This window comes from Ursus americanus, chromosome 19, assembly GCF_024610735.1.
Source record: "Ursus americanus isolate L20-20 chromosome 19, mUrsAme1.1.p, whole genome shotgun sequence".
Classification (NCBI taxonomy): Eukaryota; Metazoa; Chordata; class Mammalia; order Carnivora; family Ursidae; genus Ursus; species Ursus americanus.
The window spans coordinates 23,331,279-23,350,259 of NC_142145.1; the positions used below are offsets into that span (position 1 = coordinate 23,331,279).

Below are 18,981 nucleotides of genomic sequence, written 5' to 3' on the forward strand. Positions count from 1 at the left end.
CTACTGATGGTTTTCACACTTTATCCAGCTGCAACTGCATTCCCACACCCTTTGGGTAGATGAACTGTGGCACCCACCTGTATTCAGGAGGGATTGCATATATAGCTTTAAGTATACAGTTGGCACGTACTCTGTGCTCTGCAGAAGCACCCTTGGGCGGTGGGATATGCCTTGCTGAAAGTGAACCCAATGACCTACATTCTCAGCATTTCATCTTGAAACTGGGTATACAGTCGGCACTAATTAAGTTTGTGACTGACTGACCTCCCCTGTGTCAGCATCGGCATCTTCCAGACCAGAAATGTATTCGATGATGGATACGAGGTCTCATTCTCCCACAAACCCCTCTTTTGGGACACGTGTGTCACAGAAGTCCGGGAACCCCATCCCGCCCTGTCCTCGGGTCTAGTGATCCCTACAGCACAGCCTTTCCAGGATGGGCCCGCCCTTCTCGGTTGCACGGCCCTTCTGTTTACCTGCAGCGCGGCACCGCCCCCTTCTCCAGTTCCCGCGGAAGGAGCTGGGGTTAGCGTGCGGCCGCACGAGTTACCCGCGCGCTCCTGCAACTGTTAGGCGGGGCGGAGAGAGCGGGACACAATAGTCCTGGGGGAGATGTTTGGCGGACGGCACAGAACGGGCGCGACGTAGGCGAGAGGTGCGAGAGGAGACCTCTGACACAACCTCAGCCTTCCGCGCTCCTCCCTCCTGCTTACTCCCCCACCCCCGTGGAGACCGCGAGAGGAACAGCGTAGGGCCAACCCCAACCCTCCACGCCCCCTTAGGTTGGGAGAGCGCAGGCCCAACCAGGTGGGCGGAGTGGGGAGAAAGCGCCGGTTGGCGAAGCGAGGAGCTCCGGTGCCGCAGGTCTCCGATAGGGGCGGGAGCCGTAGTTGGACGTCAGGGCGCAAGCGCCGTTGGTCCCGGACAAGAGGCGCGCGCCGCTGTGGGACTGAACACGCAGGCGCGGGGTCCTCCCCACTAAGGGCAAGCACTGGAGAGGCATTGGCGCGCAAGCGTCTTGCTGGGGGCGGGGCCCTAGAGGCGGGCAGTGGGTTTCCGGTTCCGGGAGCAACGAACGGCCGCGGCAGCGACAGCTACCGCTTCAGAGGAAGCGTCTGCGGAGGAGGAAGAAGAGCAGGGCAAGGCGGGAGTCACAGGCGGGACCCTCGCCATGGGTCCGCGGACCTAGAGCGGCGGAAGCTACCGGCCCGGTGCCGAGCTGGTGAGACAGTTGTGGGGGTGGAAATGGAGAGCGCTCAGGCGTAGGATGGGGAAGAATTGAGGCTCAGAACGCTGAGGGAGAGGAATGAAGGGCCCTCAGGCCGATGAGTGGGAGGAATGGCGGCGTCGGAATATCGAAGGGGAGGAATGGGAAGGTTTTGCCTGAGGACGGGGAGGAATGGGGCTCACAGCGCTGACAGGTGAACGTGTCGGGAGTCTGGACGGGGACTCAGAGGGATGGGGAAGGATCCGAACGCCGAGGGGAGATCTCGGTGCCTCTCAGATTAAGGAGAGAAATGAGGGTTCAGAACGCTGAGTGGGAGACATGAGGGGGGTCTCAGGTTGATGACGGGAAGAAATGGGGACATTGGGATGCTGAAAAGGAGCAACGGGGACTCATATGGAGAACGAGAAGAAATAGTGGGGTTTTGAATGCTGAGTTAGGGAAGGCATGATCTTGGGACAAAAACGGGGAAGATTGAAGGGTTCAGAAAGCTGAGGGGGAGAAATCAGGGTATCTCGGGGTGATGAGAGGAATGGAGGATAAAGGACACGGAAGGGAAGGAATTAAGAAACTTTTTAGCTGAAAACGAGAGGAATAAGGAAGTTTGGGGACTGAGATTGGTGAGGGCTTGTGGCTCAGAACACTGACAAAGAAAATAAGGGAGGAGGAGGCGTTCAGGCTGAGGAACAGAAGGGCTGAGGGGCTGTTTAGGATAAAGAGATGGAGAAGCTGGGGGCTCTCTGGCAGAGGACACAGAGGAAATTAAGGCCATAGCACTGAGGTAGCATGATAAGAGGACATCAGAAAGGAAAGGAATGGGAGGGCTAAAAGACTGAAAGAGAAATTGGGGACTCCTGGGTCAATGAAGAGAGTGAATGGGAGGTCAGAACATTGAGGTAGAGTACTGGGAGCTTGGTCTGAGGATGAGCAGAATGGGGGCCTCTCGGCTGATGATGAGAAAAATAGGACCTCTCAGGCTGAGGATGGGGAGTATGGAGGTTTCAGGGTGACAAAGGGGGAGGAGTAGGGACCAGTAGGTTAAAGACAGAGTGTCTCCTGGGAGGAATGAAAGATTCCTAGATTGGCGGAGGGGAGAAGTGTTGGGGAAGAGTCAGGAATCAGAACATTGAGTAAGGAATGAAGGTCTTTGGGTTGAGGATGGGGACTCTTAAATTGAAGATGGGGCTGCCAAGTCAGGAAGAGGGAGGAATGACAAACTTCTGGGCCCAGGACAGGGAAGAATGAGGTGGGAAGGGGGATTTTCTCTTACATTGGCCAGTTGCCTGTGGTAGGTACCAGGTCTTGGACAAGCATTAATAAATATTAGCAGTTTGTGGAGCTAGGGCACAACCTGTCCTCTCCTAGAGCCTCAGTTTTCCTCATTGCCCCCTCCACGTTGCAGGCCGCTGCTCCTTCCCGTGGCTCCCATGGCTGAGGACTGGCTGGACTGCCCAGCCTTGGGCCCTGGCTGGAAGCGCCGTGAGGTCTTTCGAAAGTCAGGTGCCACCTGTGGACGCTCAGACACCTATTACCAGAGGTACTGGGTGGGTTTTGGACAGAGTCATGGGTAGGGCTGAGCCTGGTTAAGCAGGGTGAAATCAGGGGATGTGGTTGATTTTTGTGGGTGGGTTAAAATCACGCATATATAGTTGATTGTTATTATTTGTAGATTCCATATTTGCAAATTTGTCTGCTTTCTAGAATTTGTATTCTTAAACCTAAAGTCTATACTCCCTGTACTTTCGTGGTGTTTCATAGACCTGCACAAAACAGCAAAAAATTTAAGTTGCTGGATACATGCATTCCCAGCTGAGGTTGAATGAGGCCTTCTTATTTCAGTTCTTTTACTGTAATTAAGTGTCCTTTTCGTTGTTTACTTAGTGCCATGTTTTTCACATTTTTGTACTTTTTATTGGTGATTTTGGTATTTAGAATGGCCCCCAGCATAGTGCTGAAGTGCTGTCTAGTGTTCTAAGTGCAAGAAGTCTGTGATGGGCTGTAAGGAGAAAAAATGTGATATGCTACAAGGAGAAAATACACATTAAATATAAATTTGGGGTGTGAGTTGTAGTTCTGTTAGGTGTGAGTGCAGTGTTAATGAATCAAGAATGTGGTACATCTAGAAAAAGAAAAGGAAATTTTCCAATTTGTCCAACTTCCAATTTCTGGAAAATGCTAAAGTAACATCTGTAGTACATAATGAAGCTAAGGAAAAGGTAGGAAAAGGGCTAAATTTAAAGATCCCTAAGATAATGACCAGTACAATAAAGTGTAGCAGGCAGCATGAGAGCCTGAAAGCCAGGGACATTGACAGTTGTGTTACCCCTGGTTAGGGAAATGTTAAACCTATCTTAGCTAGTGCTGACTGGCTCACATGTTTCAAAAGGTGATACGTGGTGAAAAATGTTAAATTTGCATAGAAGGTAGTTCTGCAGATCGAGAGTTTGCAGAGGAATTTTAAAAATACCTGTTAAGTGTTACGTGGGAAAAGTGTCACGTAGAATAGGTTTTCAAAACTGATGAGACTGGTTTATTTTACACAGACCTTGGTAAAAGTACCTATATAACAATACTCCAAAGCTCCTGGCTTTAAATCATTCAAAGGCCATACATAAAACAAGGTTATAGATTGGTTGACAGAAATGTCACCTGAGGCTCTCAGGAAGCTAACCTGTAGTTTCACTAGGAGCAGAGGTCTACTATATTCACTAATTTGGTGTTTAACGTGACTTTATATGACATACTACGAATGAGAATCGGCTATTAATACGTGAATATACGTGTTTATACGCCATTTACATTTAAGGATCCAAGGTATTTTCGGATATATTAGTGATAGAGTTACTGAATTTACTGCACTGTTCCTGAACTTTTTTTTGTCTCTAAGTTGCTATTTTCCTGGAGGAATATAGTAAAATCATAAATACAGTTGTTCATATTTAGTTGTACGTTTATCCACATATTCACAATTCGCGTGAAACTGTCAAAATTTATACTTTTAAGTGCCGTCATCCAGAACCATAAAAGATTGGAGGTTTTATCCTAATTAGGGCAAGATAACAAGTATGTCACAATTTTGTGGATTCTGGTAGGATATACAAGACTCCTGGGTCAGAGATGAAAGATAGTTTATTACTCACAGCAGCAGCAGTATCCAGAATGTCATTATTTTCGTGTCAGTTCCCCGAACTCCAGTTCCCATATGGTGACCTGAAGAGGGCTAACTAGCATCTGCCCATGTATTGGGTTGTAGGAAAGGAACCCTGAACTTAAGGAATCCAATCTTTTTATAATGTTAGAATAATAAGGATGCCTTCCTTTTGCTCTGGAAGGAGAACTTATCTCTTATCTTCCAAGGCTGTTTGTTGTACAGACATCCTTGAAAAGATAGTTCACAACAAAGGACTATCAGTGCCTTCTTGCAAGACATGCAGAAGTGCTAGAGACCTGTGGAGTATTCTCTTTCAGTATCAGTTATTCCTACTTTGTTTTGTATGTAGTTGCATTTGTTTGTTTACGCGCGTATTTATATATATGTTTGTGTGCTCATTTATTTGTATATTTTTAAACAGTTTTTCTTTTTCGCTTTTTTATATATTTAGTACATAACAGTATTTCTGATATTTCTGGAATTTCTACCTGGTTTTTTCCATGTATATTTATTTTTATTTACATAGACTACAACTAGTAGTGTATGTCAAGTACATATATGTGTATTTATGTTTATTTTACTTATTTATATTTGCATATGTGCTGCTATTTATACACCTTTTATATTTCTGCTATGCAGGCTTAGTTGGGGTAAGACCTGGTCAGGGCTTACATGCCAATCCCAATTGCCTCCTATATCCCTTGCCAGCCCTGCAGGCCTATTCACCAGCCCAGTGGGAGGGTTGTGTGGGTGGAGTGACCATGGCTTCACCCAGGTACCAACCCATCCTGGCCCATCCCTAGCCCCACAGGAGACAGGATCCGAAGCAAAGTTGAGCTGACCCGATACCTGGGCCCTGCGTGCGACCTCACCCTCTTCGACTTCAAACAAGGCATTCTGTGCTATCCAGCCCCTAAGGTACTACACAGTGTGGGGTACCCAGGGAGGGGTGACTGAGCCATCTAACACCTACCTACTGATCTCTTCCTTCTTCCCTCTCATCTGCAGCCCCAGCCCATAGCTGTCCCTAGCAGGAAGCGGAAGAAGCCTTCACGGCCAGCCAAGACTCGGAAACGTCAGGTTGGACCCCAGAAGGGTGAGGTCAGAAGGGAGGCCCCAGGAGATGAGACCAAGGCTGATGCCAACACAGCCCCAACTTCACTCCCTGCACCTGGGTGAGTGTTGGCCTAAAGTGAGCCAAGAGGGTGAGGATTGTTGGGGGTGCACTCAGAGCCCCACACCCATGTTTCCCATCGCAGGTGCTGTGAGAACTGTGGAATCAGCTTCTCAGGAGATGGTACCCGAAGACAGCGGCTCAAGACATTATGCAAGGACTGCCGAGGTGAGTGGCTCCCGGGGCCCGGGGAGACAGGAGTGGAGCAGGTTTGATGTCAGGACACCACTATCGGGCTGGAGGTTGAATGGTGGATGTCAGGGCAGTGGCAGTGGGTGAGGTTAGATATCTGATGCTTCTTGTCCACTTCTCTTTTTCCCTCTCCAGCGCAGAGAATTGCTTTCAACCGGGAGCAAAGGATGTTTAAGGTAAGCACGACCTGCCTCCTCCTCACAAGTATGTGGTGGGAGCAGGATGTGATGGGGGCTTGTGGAGGGTCTGAAGGAATGGTGATGGATCCACAGGGTGTCAGTCATTTTGTAGGGGGCTAGCAGACAGTAATGGGTTAATGGGGTGTCAATAGATTCAGCGATGAGGTTAACAGGGTACTGGTAGACATTGGAGATGGCCTCTGATGGCATCTACTCAGCAGTTGTCAGATACAGTAATGAGGCAAGTGGTGGACTACTAGACATGGCAGTGGGGGCTGATAATAGACCTGTAAGGGGCAGTGCACCTGGAGCTACTGTGTCTGGGCCTGTGACCTCGCCCCACCCATTCCTGGCAGCGTGTGGGCTGCGGGGAGTGCGCGGCCTGCCGGGTAACCGAGGACTGCGGGGCCTGCTCCACCTGCCTTCTGCAGTTGCCCCATGATGTGGCCTCGGGGCTGTTCTGCAAGTGTGAGCAGAGACGGTGCCTGCGGATTGTGGAAAGGGTGAGTTGGGCGGGTGGGGTGGGCCCAAGGCTCACCGTAGCCCCTGGCTCTCATAGCCCTGGCCCCATGCATCCTGCCTCTGCCCCCTCCCATCCCCCCAACAGAGCCGAGGGTGTGGAGTATGCCGGGGCTGTCAGACCCGAGAGGACTGTGGCCGTTGTCGAGTCTGCCTTCGCCCTCCCCGCCCTGGTCTCAGGCGCCAGTGGAGGTGTGTCCAGAGGCGCTGCTTACGGGTGAGTTTGGCCGGAGGGGCAGAGCTGTTGGGGCCAGGGCTGGGGCAGAACTCATTCTGGGGTTAAAGTTGCTACTGCTGCTGCTGCTTCCTCCCAGCCTTGCCCACCTCATGTCTTCTTTTCTCCTTCACCCCGTACTCAACTCCCTGGTCCCACCTGCCTGCCCCTATCTGCCAGCACCTTGCCCACCGTCTCCGTCGCCACCATCAGCGATGTCAACGACGCCCTCCCCTAGCTGTGGCTCCCCCTGCTGTGAGTGCTGCACCCCACACTCTGCCTGCTTGTCCCATGCATGCTTTCCGCACTCCTCTTGGAGGTGGGGGTCGGGGTCCTTTGTCTGCCTGGTGCCACCAAGCCTAAGCTACTCTTCTGGCTTTCTCCCAGGGTAAGCGTAGCCGCCGCAGGGGAGGCTGCGACTCCAAGATGGCTGCCCGGCGGCGCCCCCCGCGAACCCAGCCACTGCCTCCAGTTCCCCCATCACAGCCTCCAGAGTCCCCAGAGCTGGTGAGGCCCTGGTGGGCAGGGGGAAGGCACAATCTTAACCTTACCCAGTACCTGCCCTGACCCCACCCCATTTGCTTCTGCAGCACCCCAGAGCCCTGGCCCCCTCGCCACCTGCCGAGTTCATCTATTACTGTGTAGACGAGGACGAGCTAGTGAGTGGCCCCACCCTACTTGGACAAGCCTAGACCTCCCAGGGCACTGGGTTAAGCCCAAAGAAGCAGCTGCTGCAATGGGCCTAATAGGGGAATAGCAAGACACAGTAATGGGTACTCGTGTGGGGTGAGCAGATAATGGGGGAGGGACTAACATGGATCAACAGGTGCAGCAACAGTACTTAATGTCAGATGAATCAGTGCTCTGGTGGGGCTAAGAGAGGAAAAGTCAGTATAGCGAAGGGAGTTCACATAGGTTGAGCAGATACAGCAGGCACGATAGAGGCAGCTATAGAGGGTCAGCAAAATTCTGCTAGAGTTGGAGGTCAAAGACTTTGTTTTGGTAGCCACTGGTCTGGCAGGCGACGTGATGGATACTGTGTTGGAGCAGTCATAATCCCAGTGGTTTCGGGCACTATCTGGTACAGTGATAGTGCCTGGTGTTGGACTAACACATGCTGAGGTGTGACTGAGACCAGTGCACAGCTGGTTCCCTCTCATGAGGCTAGTGAAGGAGCAACAGGAGTAGCATTGGATCAGTGCCAGTAATAGCACCCTCTTTTTGCCCATCCCCCAGCAGCCTTACACGAACCGTCGGCAGAACCGCAAGTGTGGGGCCTGTGCAGCCTGCCTACGCCGGATGGACTGTGGTCACTGCGACTTCTGCTGTGACAAGCCCAAATTTGGGGGCAGCAACCAGAAGCGCCAGAAGTGTCGTTGGCGCCAATGCCTGCAGTTTGCCATGGTGGGTGGGGCAGGAAGGGTTAGGCGGGTGGGATGAGTTGATCCAGGGCCCTCCAGTGCCTGGGAGTGGTGGGTAGGGCTGGTAGGGCTGTGGGGCAGGCCCGATGGGTTGTACATCTTCAGAAGAGTGGGCAGGGCAGTAGGTTCAGCCAAAGATTAGCGAACATTGTGCTGGGGCAAATGAAGAATCTGGGTGGCACTGGCATTGCTAACAGGAGACCAGCAGGCTCAGTGATATGGGCCTCCTATGTAAGCGGGTCCTGTGCTGGAACTAAGAGGGATTAGCAGGCAGATTGTTCAGGACAGGATGGTAGAGTTGGTTACTGCACCAGGTGGCCATAACACCCTGTCTTTCTTCAGAAGCGGCTGCTGCCTAGTGTCTGGGCAGGATCTGAGGATGGGGCAGGGCCGCCCCCACCTTACTCTCGTCGAAAGAGACCTGGCTCTGCTCGACGGCCCCGTCTGGGCCAGATACTGAAGGCCTCCTTGACCACACCCACAGCCCGATCAGGCCGTGCCCAGACTCCAGTGAAACAGGAAACAGGCAGTGGCTTTGTGCTACCCCCACCTGGCACCGACCTTGTGTTCTTACGGGAAGGTGCAAGCAGTCCTGTGCAGGTGCCTGGCCCTGCTGCAGCTTCCACAGAAGCCCTGTTGCAGGTGAGGGTCCCATCTTATCCTGCCCTTCCCAGCCCTACCCAGCCTTGTGCCAGGAAGCTGGGACCAAGTCTGCCGCAATCCTCCTTCACACAGGAGGCCCAGTGCCCTGGCCTGAGTTGGGTTGTGGCCTTACCCCAGGTGAAGCAAGAGAAGGCGGATGCCCAGGAAGACTGGACACCGGGCACAGCCATCCTGACTTCTCCTGTATTGCTGTCTGGCTGCCCCAGCAAGGTGGGGGTCAGTGATGGGTGGTCTGTGAGCAGAGTGATGGTGGTTCTTTGAGCAGAGCAATAATGTACTGATTGCAGCCTCACCATAAAATTACCCCACCTGTCTGACACATGCCCCACCTTCCCCAGGCAACTAACTTTGCCTGCTTTGCTGTCCAGCTAACACAAAAATGGAATTCTCTGAGGAATGGGAAAGGTTTGTAGGCTGAGAGAGAGATTTTCTGGGCTGAAGTGTGATGGAAGTGGGATTTGTCAGCACATTGACAGGTTGGCTGATAAGAGACTCTTTCCTCAGGCCAACCCTGCCCTTCTGACTGCTGCCTGTTTCCCACCTCTCCCAGGCAGTAGACCCAGCCCTGCCACCTGTGAAACAAGAGCCACTGGACCCTGAGGAGGACAAGGAAGAAGAGAGCAAGGATGACTCCGCCTCCGACTCGGCCCCAGAGGAGGAGGCAGGAGGGGCTGGCACACCCGTGGTCAGTGCTGGGGGATACTTCACCCTGCCCTGACCCCACTTTAGTCCCATTGGCCATGATGACCCATGATATTAATTCTTCCCCAGATCACGGAGATTTTCAGCCTGGGTGGAACCCGCCTCCGGGACACAGCAGTCTGGTTGCCAAGGTGTGCCCCGCACAGTGAGGGGTGGTATGGGGTTGGTGCTGGTCAGATGTGGGCCCTGAGTTTTAAAAGTAGAGTCAGCAGTTTGGTATCATGCAGTGGGAGGTAAAAGCTCATATCACTGTGTGGATCATGATCAATGAGGGGTTATGTGCAGGACCCTAGAGACTTCTCCTGGGGTTCAGGTCAGGGGTTTCCTTGGGTGTGTGTGTGGGTGGGGGCGGTGGAGGGACAGGGGTCAGTGGAGGGTGAGGACTTGATGCCCTGCAATGAGATTTGAAAGGAAAAGGTAAAAGTGTGGTCCACATCTTCCTAAGAAAATCCAGAAGGGGTCAAGTTTAATAAATTCTTATTCAGAGAATCATCATTTGGGGTCTTGAAGGCCTCTCGAGTCTCCAAGAGAGGACAGGTGGGCTGGACAGTGATGGGTGGGCAGGAGATCTGGGCCCTGAGATGGCTCTGATCTGGGTCCACGTGCAATTGTGCAATCTCAGGTTAGTCCTCTACCTCCTAGAACATCCTTTGTGGATGGGGTTGGGCTGTGTTTCTTGAGCCTTTCCTGAGCCTATTGAGGTTATTAACAGTTTTCGCTGCTCCATAGAACTGTCCCTGCAGGCCTGGCAATAGGATGAAGGATAGCTGCCCCTAAGGACAGGGCTGGTGGTAGGAGGACAGGGGAATGCTACTTCTGCAGAATGTTCACAGGCTGTGCACACAGCCCCAGACACAGGCAATATAAACTGTTGGCCTAGGCACCTGGATTCCTTTGTTCCCACAAACTAGTTTGTGCAGGCCAGAAACTCCTTCATCTGCCTTAGGCAATTACAGAGGTACTGATGGAGTACCTGCTGGGTACTCTGCAGTGTGAAAGGTACAGTGGTGAAGTGGAAGGCTTATCCTTCAGGAGAGGGGGATTCCTGCCTTCAGGGAACTTACCATCTAAGTGAGGAAACAGTTTCCTTATGTGTGAAGTCATTACATATTAACAGAGAAGGTAATGATGTGTTATCTTGTTTATAATGGAATATTGTAAAAGTGAGAAGAGAGATAAGGGATAATTATGGGGAAATGGGTGGTGGGCACAGAATACTAGGAAATGGTTTTGTGATGCTCCATTTTTGCAAAGAGCGAACTTCATTCAACATACAGACCTGCTCCCTCTTCTCTAGGTCCAAGGACCTTAAAAAACCTGGAGCTAGAAAGCAGTAGACTGGAGGCTTCTGCAGACTGTAGGATTCAAGGTGATATTTACAGACTGGCTTTATGAGAGAACACTGATCTACTCAGAGGCTGGGACCGTAGACTGAGGGGCTTATGTAGGATTCAATAGGAACTGGAAAAACCTACCACCAAACCAGAGAAGCAGGCCTGTTCAGTACTTTGAGCTTATAGAGGAAGTAAGCAGGAAAGGAAGAGAAAGAATAGAAAGTTGTTGCATCTGCTCCAACTGGTGCAAATCCCAGGAGCTTGACTGTTGATAAGAAGTGTGGATATTACAGGTGGGGGATCTGGGGTGCAGAGGGGATGTAAAAGCCACTAAAAACAGCCTATACAAGCCATCTGCATAAATAATTTTTCAGTGGCTTCTGGATGAGACCTGGCAGCGTTTCTGAACATTTCCATTTCGTCAGAGAGACAGCATTGGAAAATGTAATATGAATAAATGAGGAAAGAAACTGCTTTTTGGTTAGTTCCTCCTACTGATACAATTTGTTTAGTCCTCCAATCTTCAGGAAGACAATGATTTTTGCCCATTTTTGCATATGGGAAAACAGATTCAAAGAAATTAAATAACTTGTCCAGTGTCAGCTAGTATCAGTAAGCCTAGAAAAAAAAAACCCAGGTTGTAAAAACCATCTTCTTTAAGCCACCGAACTGTAAGCTGTAATCCTATATCCGATAATGTGTAATATTTTAGTAACAGAAGTTTCCAGTGACCTTGAAAACAAAGTGGATTACCTTAAACAGAACAAGTCGCTTACACTGTTGCCTCTAGCGTGGTTTAGGGAGTACCAAGGCTGTGTGGATTTGGTCACCTTGTCACAGCACCCATGCCTTCAAGAGACTGTATTCTTCTGAGGCCTTGGGTGTTGCATAATATTCCTCAAACACTAAAGGACGTCCTTCCCCAGGGGTCACTGTCCATTTTGCTTATTGCCCTCATTCTCCTCAGCCAAAGCAGTCTTCAGAAGTAGAGCTGTCGGCCTGGCTCATCTTTGCTGACAACTTGCCTCCCCTGCCCCTTGATGACTTTTGTTATTGGTTTTTGCCCTTGGCCCCTCTCTACTAGGAACCTGAGTTCCTGCTTCAAGACCTGTATAAGGGCCAGTCTTGACTCAGTCCTGCCTCACTTTCCACTTCTTCATAAAGTGCCAAAAAGTTTAGACCTGTGGTTCATTACATAGCCGGCTTTTCAGGGCTGTGACTGAGTGCATGCCTCCTTAAATTTTGTAGCCTTTGTATCTTCCCTGCCTCATTCTAGTCCCAGCCCTGCAGCTTTAGATAATTCAGATGTAGATTAGACATTTCCCTACTGTTAACGCTTTCTGCTACCCTCCTCTGCCCCTTCCTTTGCTTTATCTTCTTGAGCCAGAGACAAGACTGGGTAATTTTCTGGTATTGTTTTGTTCTCCCTGGGACCCAGCCACCCAAACCTAGTATTCTGTGATGTCCTAAATGAGATTTATTTGATTGGCATTCAGATTCCTAAGAGTCTGGTTACAGTGTGTATCACAGTACAATCAGAAAAGCAGCACCACTAATGTAAAGATTATATATATATGTATATATATGTGTGTGTATGTGTATATATATATATATATGTTTATTTTAAGGGACTTAATAGGGATTTGAGCTTATGCAGTAGTGGGAGCTGATTAAACAGTCTCTGTAAGGCTGTTGTCTTTGCATCTAATGCTGGAGCTTGAAGTCTGCAGGGCAGGCAATCGGGAAGGGAAGATGGATGTAAAGTGTGGGAGACGGAGGACACTTTGGCGCGCACGAGCAAGAGCTGGAACCGGCGAGGATGGCCTAGAACCCATGTCAGTGTCTCACCACCTCCAACTTCGATGATGTGGGTGTCCTGCAGAAGAAGCTGGTGCCCTTCATCACAGAGTTAAATACTCATCTGGCCCAGGAATTAGAGAAGCTGAAGGAAGATCCCAGGGAAAGTGGAGCAGCTGCAGGCCTGGCTGCAGGCCTGACTGCTGCCCCACACCAACGAGGTGAGCCAGCAGATAAGTGGCAACATGTGTGAACTGCAACAGTGCCTGGTGCGCCTGCACCAACCTTCCGAGTGTAAAAACAGTATGCTGCTGCTTCACTTCTGTCCTCCAATTACCATGCAAAATGTCTCTTGTGGCCCATCCTAACCGGAAGCATACGGGGAAGGGAGTTCTGGGAAACGTAGCCTAGTCAAGGTGACACATTACAAAGCCACCCTGCCATGAATCAGCTCCCAAGGGTCTCACTGCTCACCTGAGGATAACTTGATAAAGCTACGTTGCTGGAAATGCAAAGCTGAAGACCATGGATTTCATGGTGACCCCAGCAAGTACAGAAATACTGTCAAGCCCACCCAGAAAAAAGCTGGCTGGTCTCGGCTATTTTTGTGTCATTCAAGTAATGAGAACCTGGCCCATGGTAGGCACTGTACTTGATAACTGGGATACAGGAATGAAAAAGATATAGTCCATGCAATTTTATTAAATACGTCAGTATGTATTACAAATGGTGAATGGATATCCAACTTTATCATGGAATTTAATGGTGAAAATATAGAATTCAGGAAACTGTCGGGAGGACAGCCCTTGCGTGAACCTTGTTGGGGCACAATAGGAATTGGAAATAATATAAATAGTTTCTATCTCTGAGCTGTTCTATTTTAAAATTATTTTAAAATGATTTTTATTGTCCCGTTTACTGTTTCATATATTTAGTGTTTCTTTGGGAAGTGTCTTGACGGTGGTAACAGTGTTGACTCTGAGAAAGTGGGATGGTGGGTGGCAAGATCAAGGTCAGGTTCTGTCTAAGAACCTTGGGCCAATCACTTCTCTAGGCCTTGGGTCTTGGCTGAAGGCGGAGGCTCACCGTCCGGGGCGCTGGTCCCGGCCCCTCCCCCCTCCGAATAGGCCCGCCAGGGGGCGCCGGGGCCACGGTTATCCCACCACCGCTCTCGGGAGACGCAGCCCCTCACCCCTGGCCGGGGCGGCCCCGGGGGCGTGGCCTCCGCCCGGCCGAGACACCAGTCCTTGGCCGGGCTGGGAGGAAAGCCGACTTTTCTTCTTCACGTAGTGGTAAAACAGGCAAAACCGAACCGGAGTTAAGTTACGGGGCGCGCCCAGGTTGAGGGTGCAGCACGACGAGCTCTGGACCGACGCTGGGACATTCGAGGGCAGCAAAATGTCGCCGAACTCATTTCGACAGTATCCTACGGGCTGTACGACCTCTGGGGCGCCCGATGGGCTCTCCTGTATTTCTGCTGCTTTTCCCAAACCCCGCGCCTGACTGAGGGCCTTTTCATTGCCTCCCTTCTTTCCCAAGGGTGTGGTGTGAGGGGTGGTTCCACCCATACCAACCGGCGGGCCACTCGCCCGTGGGACTCGAAGATCAAGGAACTGACCCTCAGGAGTCTGTCCAGGGAACCGAGACGACCTCTAATTTCTTTCTTTTTTATTTGTTTCAGGCTACGTAAACTCTTAGCAGTAAATGAAAATGAGTATTTTACCGAACTGCAATTGAAAGAAGAAGCCTTATAGGAGAAAAAAGACAAAATGAGAATTATTAAAAGAGATTATTAAAAAGAGAAAAAAGAGACATTATTTTGTGGCTGAAAAGATGAACCAGCAATTCAGGAAATGGAATCCAAATCTAGAAACGTACCGCATACAAAATCCGAAGTGGGTGGATTACAAATGATTAAGGAATGCTAATTTACAGTAAATTGCGACCTTGCGACGGTATACACAGTGGTTGTATTTTGGTTATTGTTAGATGTCAGTGATGACTAGGTTCCGAGTTTTTTCTATGCTCTAGTGTTCTGTGCTCGCCCCCACTTTAGGAGAGTACCAAAGTGTCATTCTTAATTGGCTTTTAGTTACTACTACCTTGCACTTGACCAGAAGTACAGCCGTGGGCTCCGCCTGTGCGTAGGGCTCTTTCTAGGTTCCCTGAGCTGTGTTGCCTGTTCCCCTTCCTCCGATAGGGATTCTCAGGGCCTCATTACCTGTGCTTCCCATTCATGTCCTGACCCTGGTTTACTTTGAATCGTACCTCAGATTTGCCTAGCCAGGTCATGTCATTGCCCTCTTAGCCCATCTGATCTGTCCCCCATCCTAGGGTACCCTAGAGTCAGCTCTGTTTTCTGTTTTCTGCCCAGTGCAGTAGGAAGATTTTATTAGTAACAGATTTATCATTACTGGTTTGGGTGGGCTAACAAGACAGGCTCTCTAAGCCTTGTCTTAGCTGGAAAGTGAGGATAATAATACCTGCCGTTCCATCAACCCTCTAAGATATTTGTGGGACCCACAGGTTTTATGTGTGAAAATACCTTGCAAATTACTGTAAAGAAGTACACAAAACGAGGTGGTTGTCCTGTGACGATTATTACCATCATCAAGATTCACCTAGAAATGCCCGCAAAATTTAGCCTTCCCACACAATATCCACTAACTTTTCTCATGCTTTTAGGCTGATTACAGGATATAAATAGCAAAGTCAATTGGAATGTAATTAGATCTTCGCCTTCACTTCGGGTTAAGGAGGCTTATTTCTGCTATTCTGATGAACCCTAGAGGAAGGGAGCGAGGTCGAGGTCGCCGGAGGCCTGGCCAAGGGCCGGGTGAGGACAGCGCAGACTCAGCTCCTCGGCTCCGGGAGGAAGTTGCGAGCACCGGCGTCAATGGTCACCATGGTGACGGGCCCGACTTCGGCCCCTCCCACTTGCCCCTCGCCGTGCAGGGCGCACCATGGCAACCAGACCTCTGCATTGCGGAAGCTGGTCCCGCAGGTCTTCACTATTGGGAAACCGCGGCGGGCGCCGCCCCCATCCCGAGGGATTCGAAAATGTACAGCCAGCGATTTGGCATCGTACAGCGGGAGGTTAAGGGCCCCACTCCCAAAGTGGTGATCGTGGTAAGCACGGGATGTGTGCGGGACCCTACTGCTTTCTGCATCTCCCTGCACTCCAGGCCTAGCCGAGCCCAACCTGGCCCCAGCCGCGGATCTCTCAAGGGGAGCAGATGCTTTGTGCAGTGGGTTGAATTTTGAAAGAGGGAAAAATAAGGCCTTTCACCTAATTCCTGTACTCTGTTCCTCAACCCCTCACCCTCCACCCTTCCACCCCTTCACCCCCACCCCCACCTCGCACCAGTTATATTTAGATTACGTATTTGTAGAATCACCACTTGGGATACTGAGAGTTTTCAGTCTCCAAGACACCCAAAGGAGGTCTGACCCCTTGTGATGTGGCGTGGCTGTCACAGAAGTGCTGGGCTGGGGCAGGGCAGGATCTCGGGTCTGGGCTAGTGGTGATTCAGCTGTATGATCTTGGGCTGGTCCTGCATTCCAGGGAAATCGTATGAGGAAGGAGGATTGGGCTGTGAGGGGTTGTGAGCAGTTATAGTGCCCTTCCTGTGCCAACTCAACTGTAACAGAAGTGTCCCTGCAGGCCTGGCAATAGGACTGTTGGTTGTCTCTAAGGCTGGGGTGGTGGTCGGAGGCCAGGAGAATGCTGTGTACTGCAGAATTTGATGGGTGTTTCTCAGAACCCCAGACACTTGGTCTATGCACCTAGATTCCTTTGTTCTTACCAACTAGTTTCTACAGGCTAGAAAACCTTCATGTGTGATTAGGCAATTATAGAGGTATTACTTGAGCCCCTGCTGTGTCCACAGCACTGTGGCAGATTTGGGGGTAAATACAATGACCCTGGGAAGTTTATTCTTCATTAAAAGTCTGATCCCTGCCTTCCTGTTGCTTATTATCTAATTGCAGAAACAATTTGTTCATGTGTAAAACCATTAAAGGCTAACACGGTAGATAATCATGTGCTATACTGTCTATGATGGTACTTTATGGAAGAAATATCAGGAATAACGAAGGATGCAGTTTTATTATGCACCACAGTGCACATAGCAATTCTCAGTCCACTTACAGACCTGCCCTCTCTTCTCTGGGTCCAAGGACTGTAGGTTCTGGGTCTGGAAATGAGTAGATTGGAGGCTTCCACAGACTGTAGGGTTCAAGGTGGTAATTATAGACAGATTTCATAAGGAACAGAAACTGATCTTTGGGTTCTGTATCCCAACACAGAGCTCAGGGGCTGGGCTATTGTTCAAGTGCCATTAGTTGTGTTGGGAACCAATAAGGAACATGAAAAAAAAATTACCACCAAACCAGAGAAGCAGGCCGATTGAATACTTTGAGCTTATAGAAGAATAAAGAGGAAAAGGGAAAAGTCAGCATTGTGCATCTCAGATGTCAGAGTGTGGTAAGAAGTATGGATGTTAGAGATTGCAGCGTTGCGGTGGGGGAAGAATTAAAGCCACCAGAGATGAGACTTGATGCTAAACAATTCCTCCAGGAGAAAGCAATAAATGATGTAATGTCTGAAGTAACAGAGAAATAAAGGAGCAGTTATGTGGTGAGTGCTGCTTAGGGACCCACTTATTTAATTCTCAAAATAGTTTTTTAGGAGCACATTTATTTTGCTCATTTTGAAAGGTAAGAAAACAGATTCAAAGAGATTAAGTACCTTGTTTAAAATCACACAGTTGTAATGGGTAGAGGCCAGAATCAAACTTAGACTGTAAAACATTGTTCTTTAAGACATATAAACTGTAAACTCTATCATTAGAAACTGTAATTTAACACGTTACAGTGACAGAGTCTTCAGTGACCTTGGAAACACAAGGTAGTGATTAAATCCTATGTTCTCCTGCCTTTAGCATGGTTTAGAGTTGCAGTGTCCAATATGATAGCCACTAGCCATACATGGCTTTTGAGCACTTGAAATGTGCCTAGAGTCACATGTTGAAATGACAATATTTTGAATATATTGGTTAAATAAAACATATTATTAAAATTAACTTTCTGTTTCTTTTTACTTTCTAAAATGCAGCTACTAGAAAATGTTAAACTATGGATCTGTTTTACGTTATATTTCTGCTAAACAGTATGGATTTTGAGTAATGCTGAGACCGTGCATGGATTGGTATCACCGTGTTGTAAGAGAACTCCAGTTCAAATCTTACTCCTCCAACACTGGGCCCTCTAATACCCTAAGCCTTGAAGGGCTTCCTGACCCCTGGCTACTGCTCAGGGTGTTTCTCACCACCCTTCACCCTCATTCACCTTTTCAGTCAAAATGTACCTCAGAACCAGGTTCCTGCTCTGACAACTCAAGACAATTGGTTCTTGATGACCTTGGTGCTTGGTCCTCAGCCTGTAAGTCTACTGGGAGCCTGAATTCCTGTGTGTATCCTGAACAAGGTGTAGTCTTGACCCTTTTCCACTTCATTATCACTGAGTCTTCATTCACAAAATGCCATACATACTAGAGAACAGTAGTTTGTTAGTTAAGTGGCTCTAAGCTCTAAATAATTCTGATATGGATTAGCTACCTACCATGATATAACCCTCAATATCATCTGTCTCCAACCCACCTCAGACCTGTCTTATCTTGTTCAACTAAATCTAGGTACCTGTATGTGTACCTTGAACCCTGAATCTTCATCAAGCTATCTACAAATGATTTTCTTTTCCCAGGAGACTCATTTACCAAGACTTAACAGTAGTATTTTGGTAATCCTGACAGTGATTGTTCTAAGTGTAAATTATCAGATTGACTTTCTGCCATATGAGTTAAGAATTTTGTTACTTGTAAATCAGCATCCTGGAGTCTCACTATTCACCTAAGGTTGACTTGATAAAACTGGCTGAAAATACAAAGCTCAAGACAGTGGATTTCATGGTGGCCCCCGGAGGAGCAGAAATTGCATCAAGCTTACCCAGAAATTTTTCCTTCCTCCCTCCTTTCCTCCCTACCTCCCTCCCTTCTTTCCTTCCTTCCGTCACACTGAGAACCAACAGTGGTAAGGCATTATTCTCAATGCTAGGAATACAGTAATAAGAAAGATTGTCCACGTGATTTTATTAAATTTATCAATATGTATTCAAAATGGTGTGTTTCCAACTTTTTAATGGAAATTTGTATAAAAATATGTAGAAATTCAAATTATCCCCAAATCTCAGGAGTACTGCCCTTGCATTAAACTGGGCACAAGAGAAATAAGAAAGCTTTACTATCAGTTTTTTCCCCTTTTCTCTTTTCCTTTTTTCCCTTCCCTCCCTCCCTTCCTTCCTTCTCAGTAGATGGTTTTTTTATTGTCACAACTCATTGTATATATCCTATA

General features: G+C 48.9%; 2 protein-coding genes across 55 annotated transcripts in view; both read left to right on the forward strand.

Annotated features, from left to right (window-relative positions):
* Positions 1–1,054: 1,054 nt before the first annotated feature.
* Positions 1,055–14,529, forward strand: MBD1 (methyl-CpG binding domain protein 1). Of its 50 annotated transcripts, none has more exons than XR_015727657.1 (18): positions 1,055–1,222; positions 2,628–2,762; positions 5,180–5,294; positions 5,385–5,551; positions 5,636–5,718; positions 5,878–5,918; positions 6,278–6,424; positions 6,481–6,657; positions 6,835–6,909; positions 7,042–7,161; positions 7,245–7,313; positions 7,891–8,058; positions 8,418–8,717; positions 8,811–8,948; positions 9,289–9,423; positions 9,510–9,571; positions 12,498–12,792; positions 13,862–14,529. XR_015727657.1 is itself a non-coding variant. In XM_087869814.1 (18 exons), exons 2-17 carry the CDS (start codon positions 2,653–2,655, stop codon positions 10,775–10,777), a joined length of 1,947 nt encoding a protein of 648 aa, XP_087725940.1. In that variant the 5' UTR covers positions 1,090–1,222; positions 2,628–2,652; the 3' UTR covers positions 10,778–10,809; positions 12,505–12,641. The 50 variants fall into 50 exon arrangements, 24 of the variants coding, with proteins under 24 accessions (XP_045646026.1, XP_087725940.1, XP_087725939.1 ...); XR_006778193.2 differs by having other exon boundaries at positions 1,056–1,222; positions 6,529–6,657; XR_015727634.1 differs by having other exon boundaries at positions 1,090–1,222; positions 14,253–14,529.
* A 140-nt stretch (positions 14,530–14,669) lies between these two features.
* Positions 14,670–18,981, forward strand: part of CFAP53 (cilia and flagella associated protein 53) — a 37,555-nt gene continuing 33,243 nt past the window's right edge. For 4 of the 5 annotated variants that reach the window (XR_006778195.2, XM_045790088.2, XM_087869829.1 and 1 more), the window contains exon 1: positions 14,670–15,700. Coding sequence is in view for 4 of the 5 variants with exons in the window: in XM_045790088.2 (XP_045646044.2) it covers positions 15,350–15,700 (351 nt within the window). In the remaining variant the exon portion in view is untranslated. Of the gene's footprint in view, positions 18,014–18,981 lie in introns of all 5 variants that reach the window. The other variant, XM_045790090.2, reaches the window with a different exon arrangement.

Excerpts from the sequence above, each read along its gene's own strand:
- MBD1 (XM_087869810.1), top strand. The coding sequence starts at position 2,653 with ATGGCTGAGGACTGGCTGGACTGCCCAGCCTTGGGCCCTGGCTGGAAG. Across the intron at positions 5,719-5,877 it reads ATTATGCAAGGACTGCCGAG|CGCAGAGAATTGCTTTCAAC; the intron begins GTGAGTGGCTCC and ends TTCCCTCTCCAG. Across the intron at positions 8,718-8,810 it reads CCACAGAAGCCCTGTTGCAG|GAGGCCCAGTGCCCTGGCCT; the intron begins GTGAGGGTCCCA and ends TCCTTCACACAG.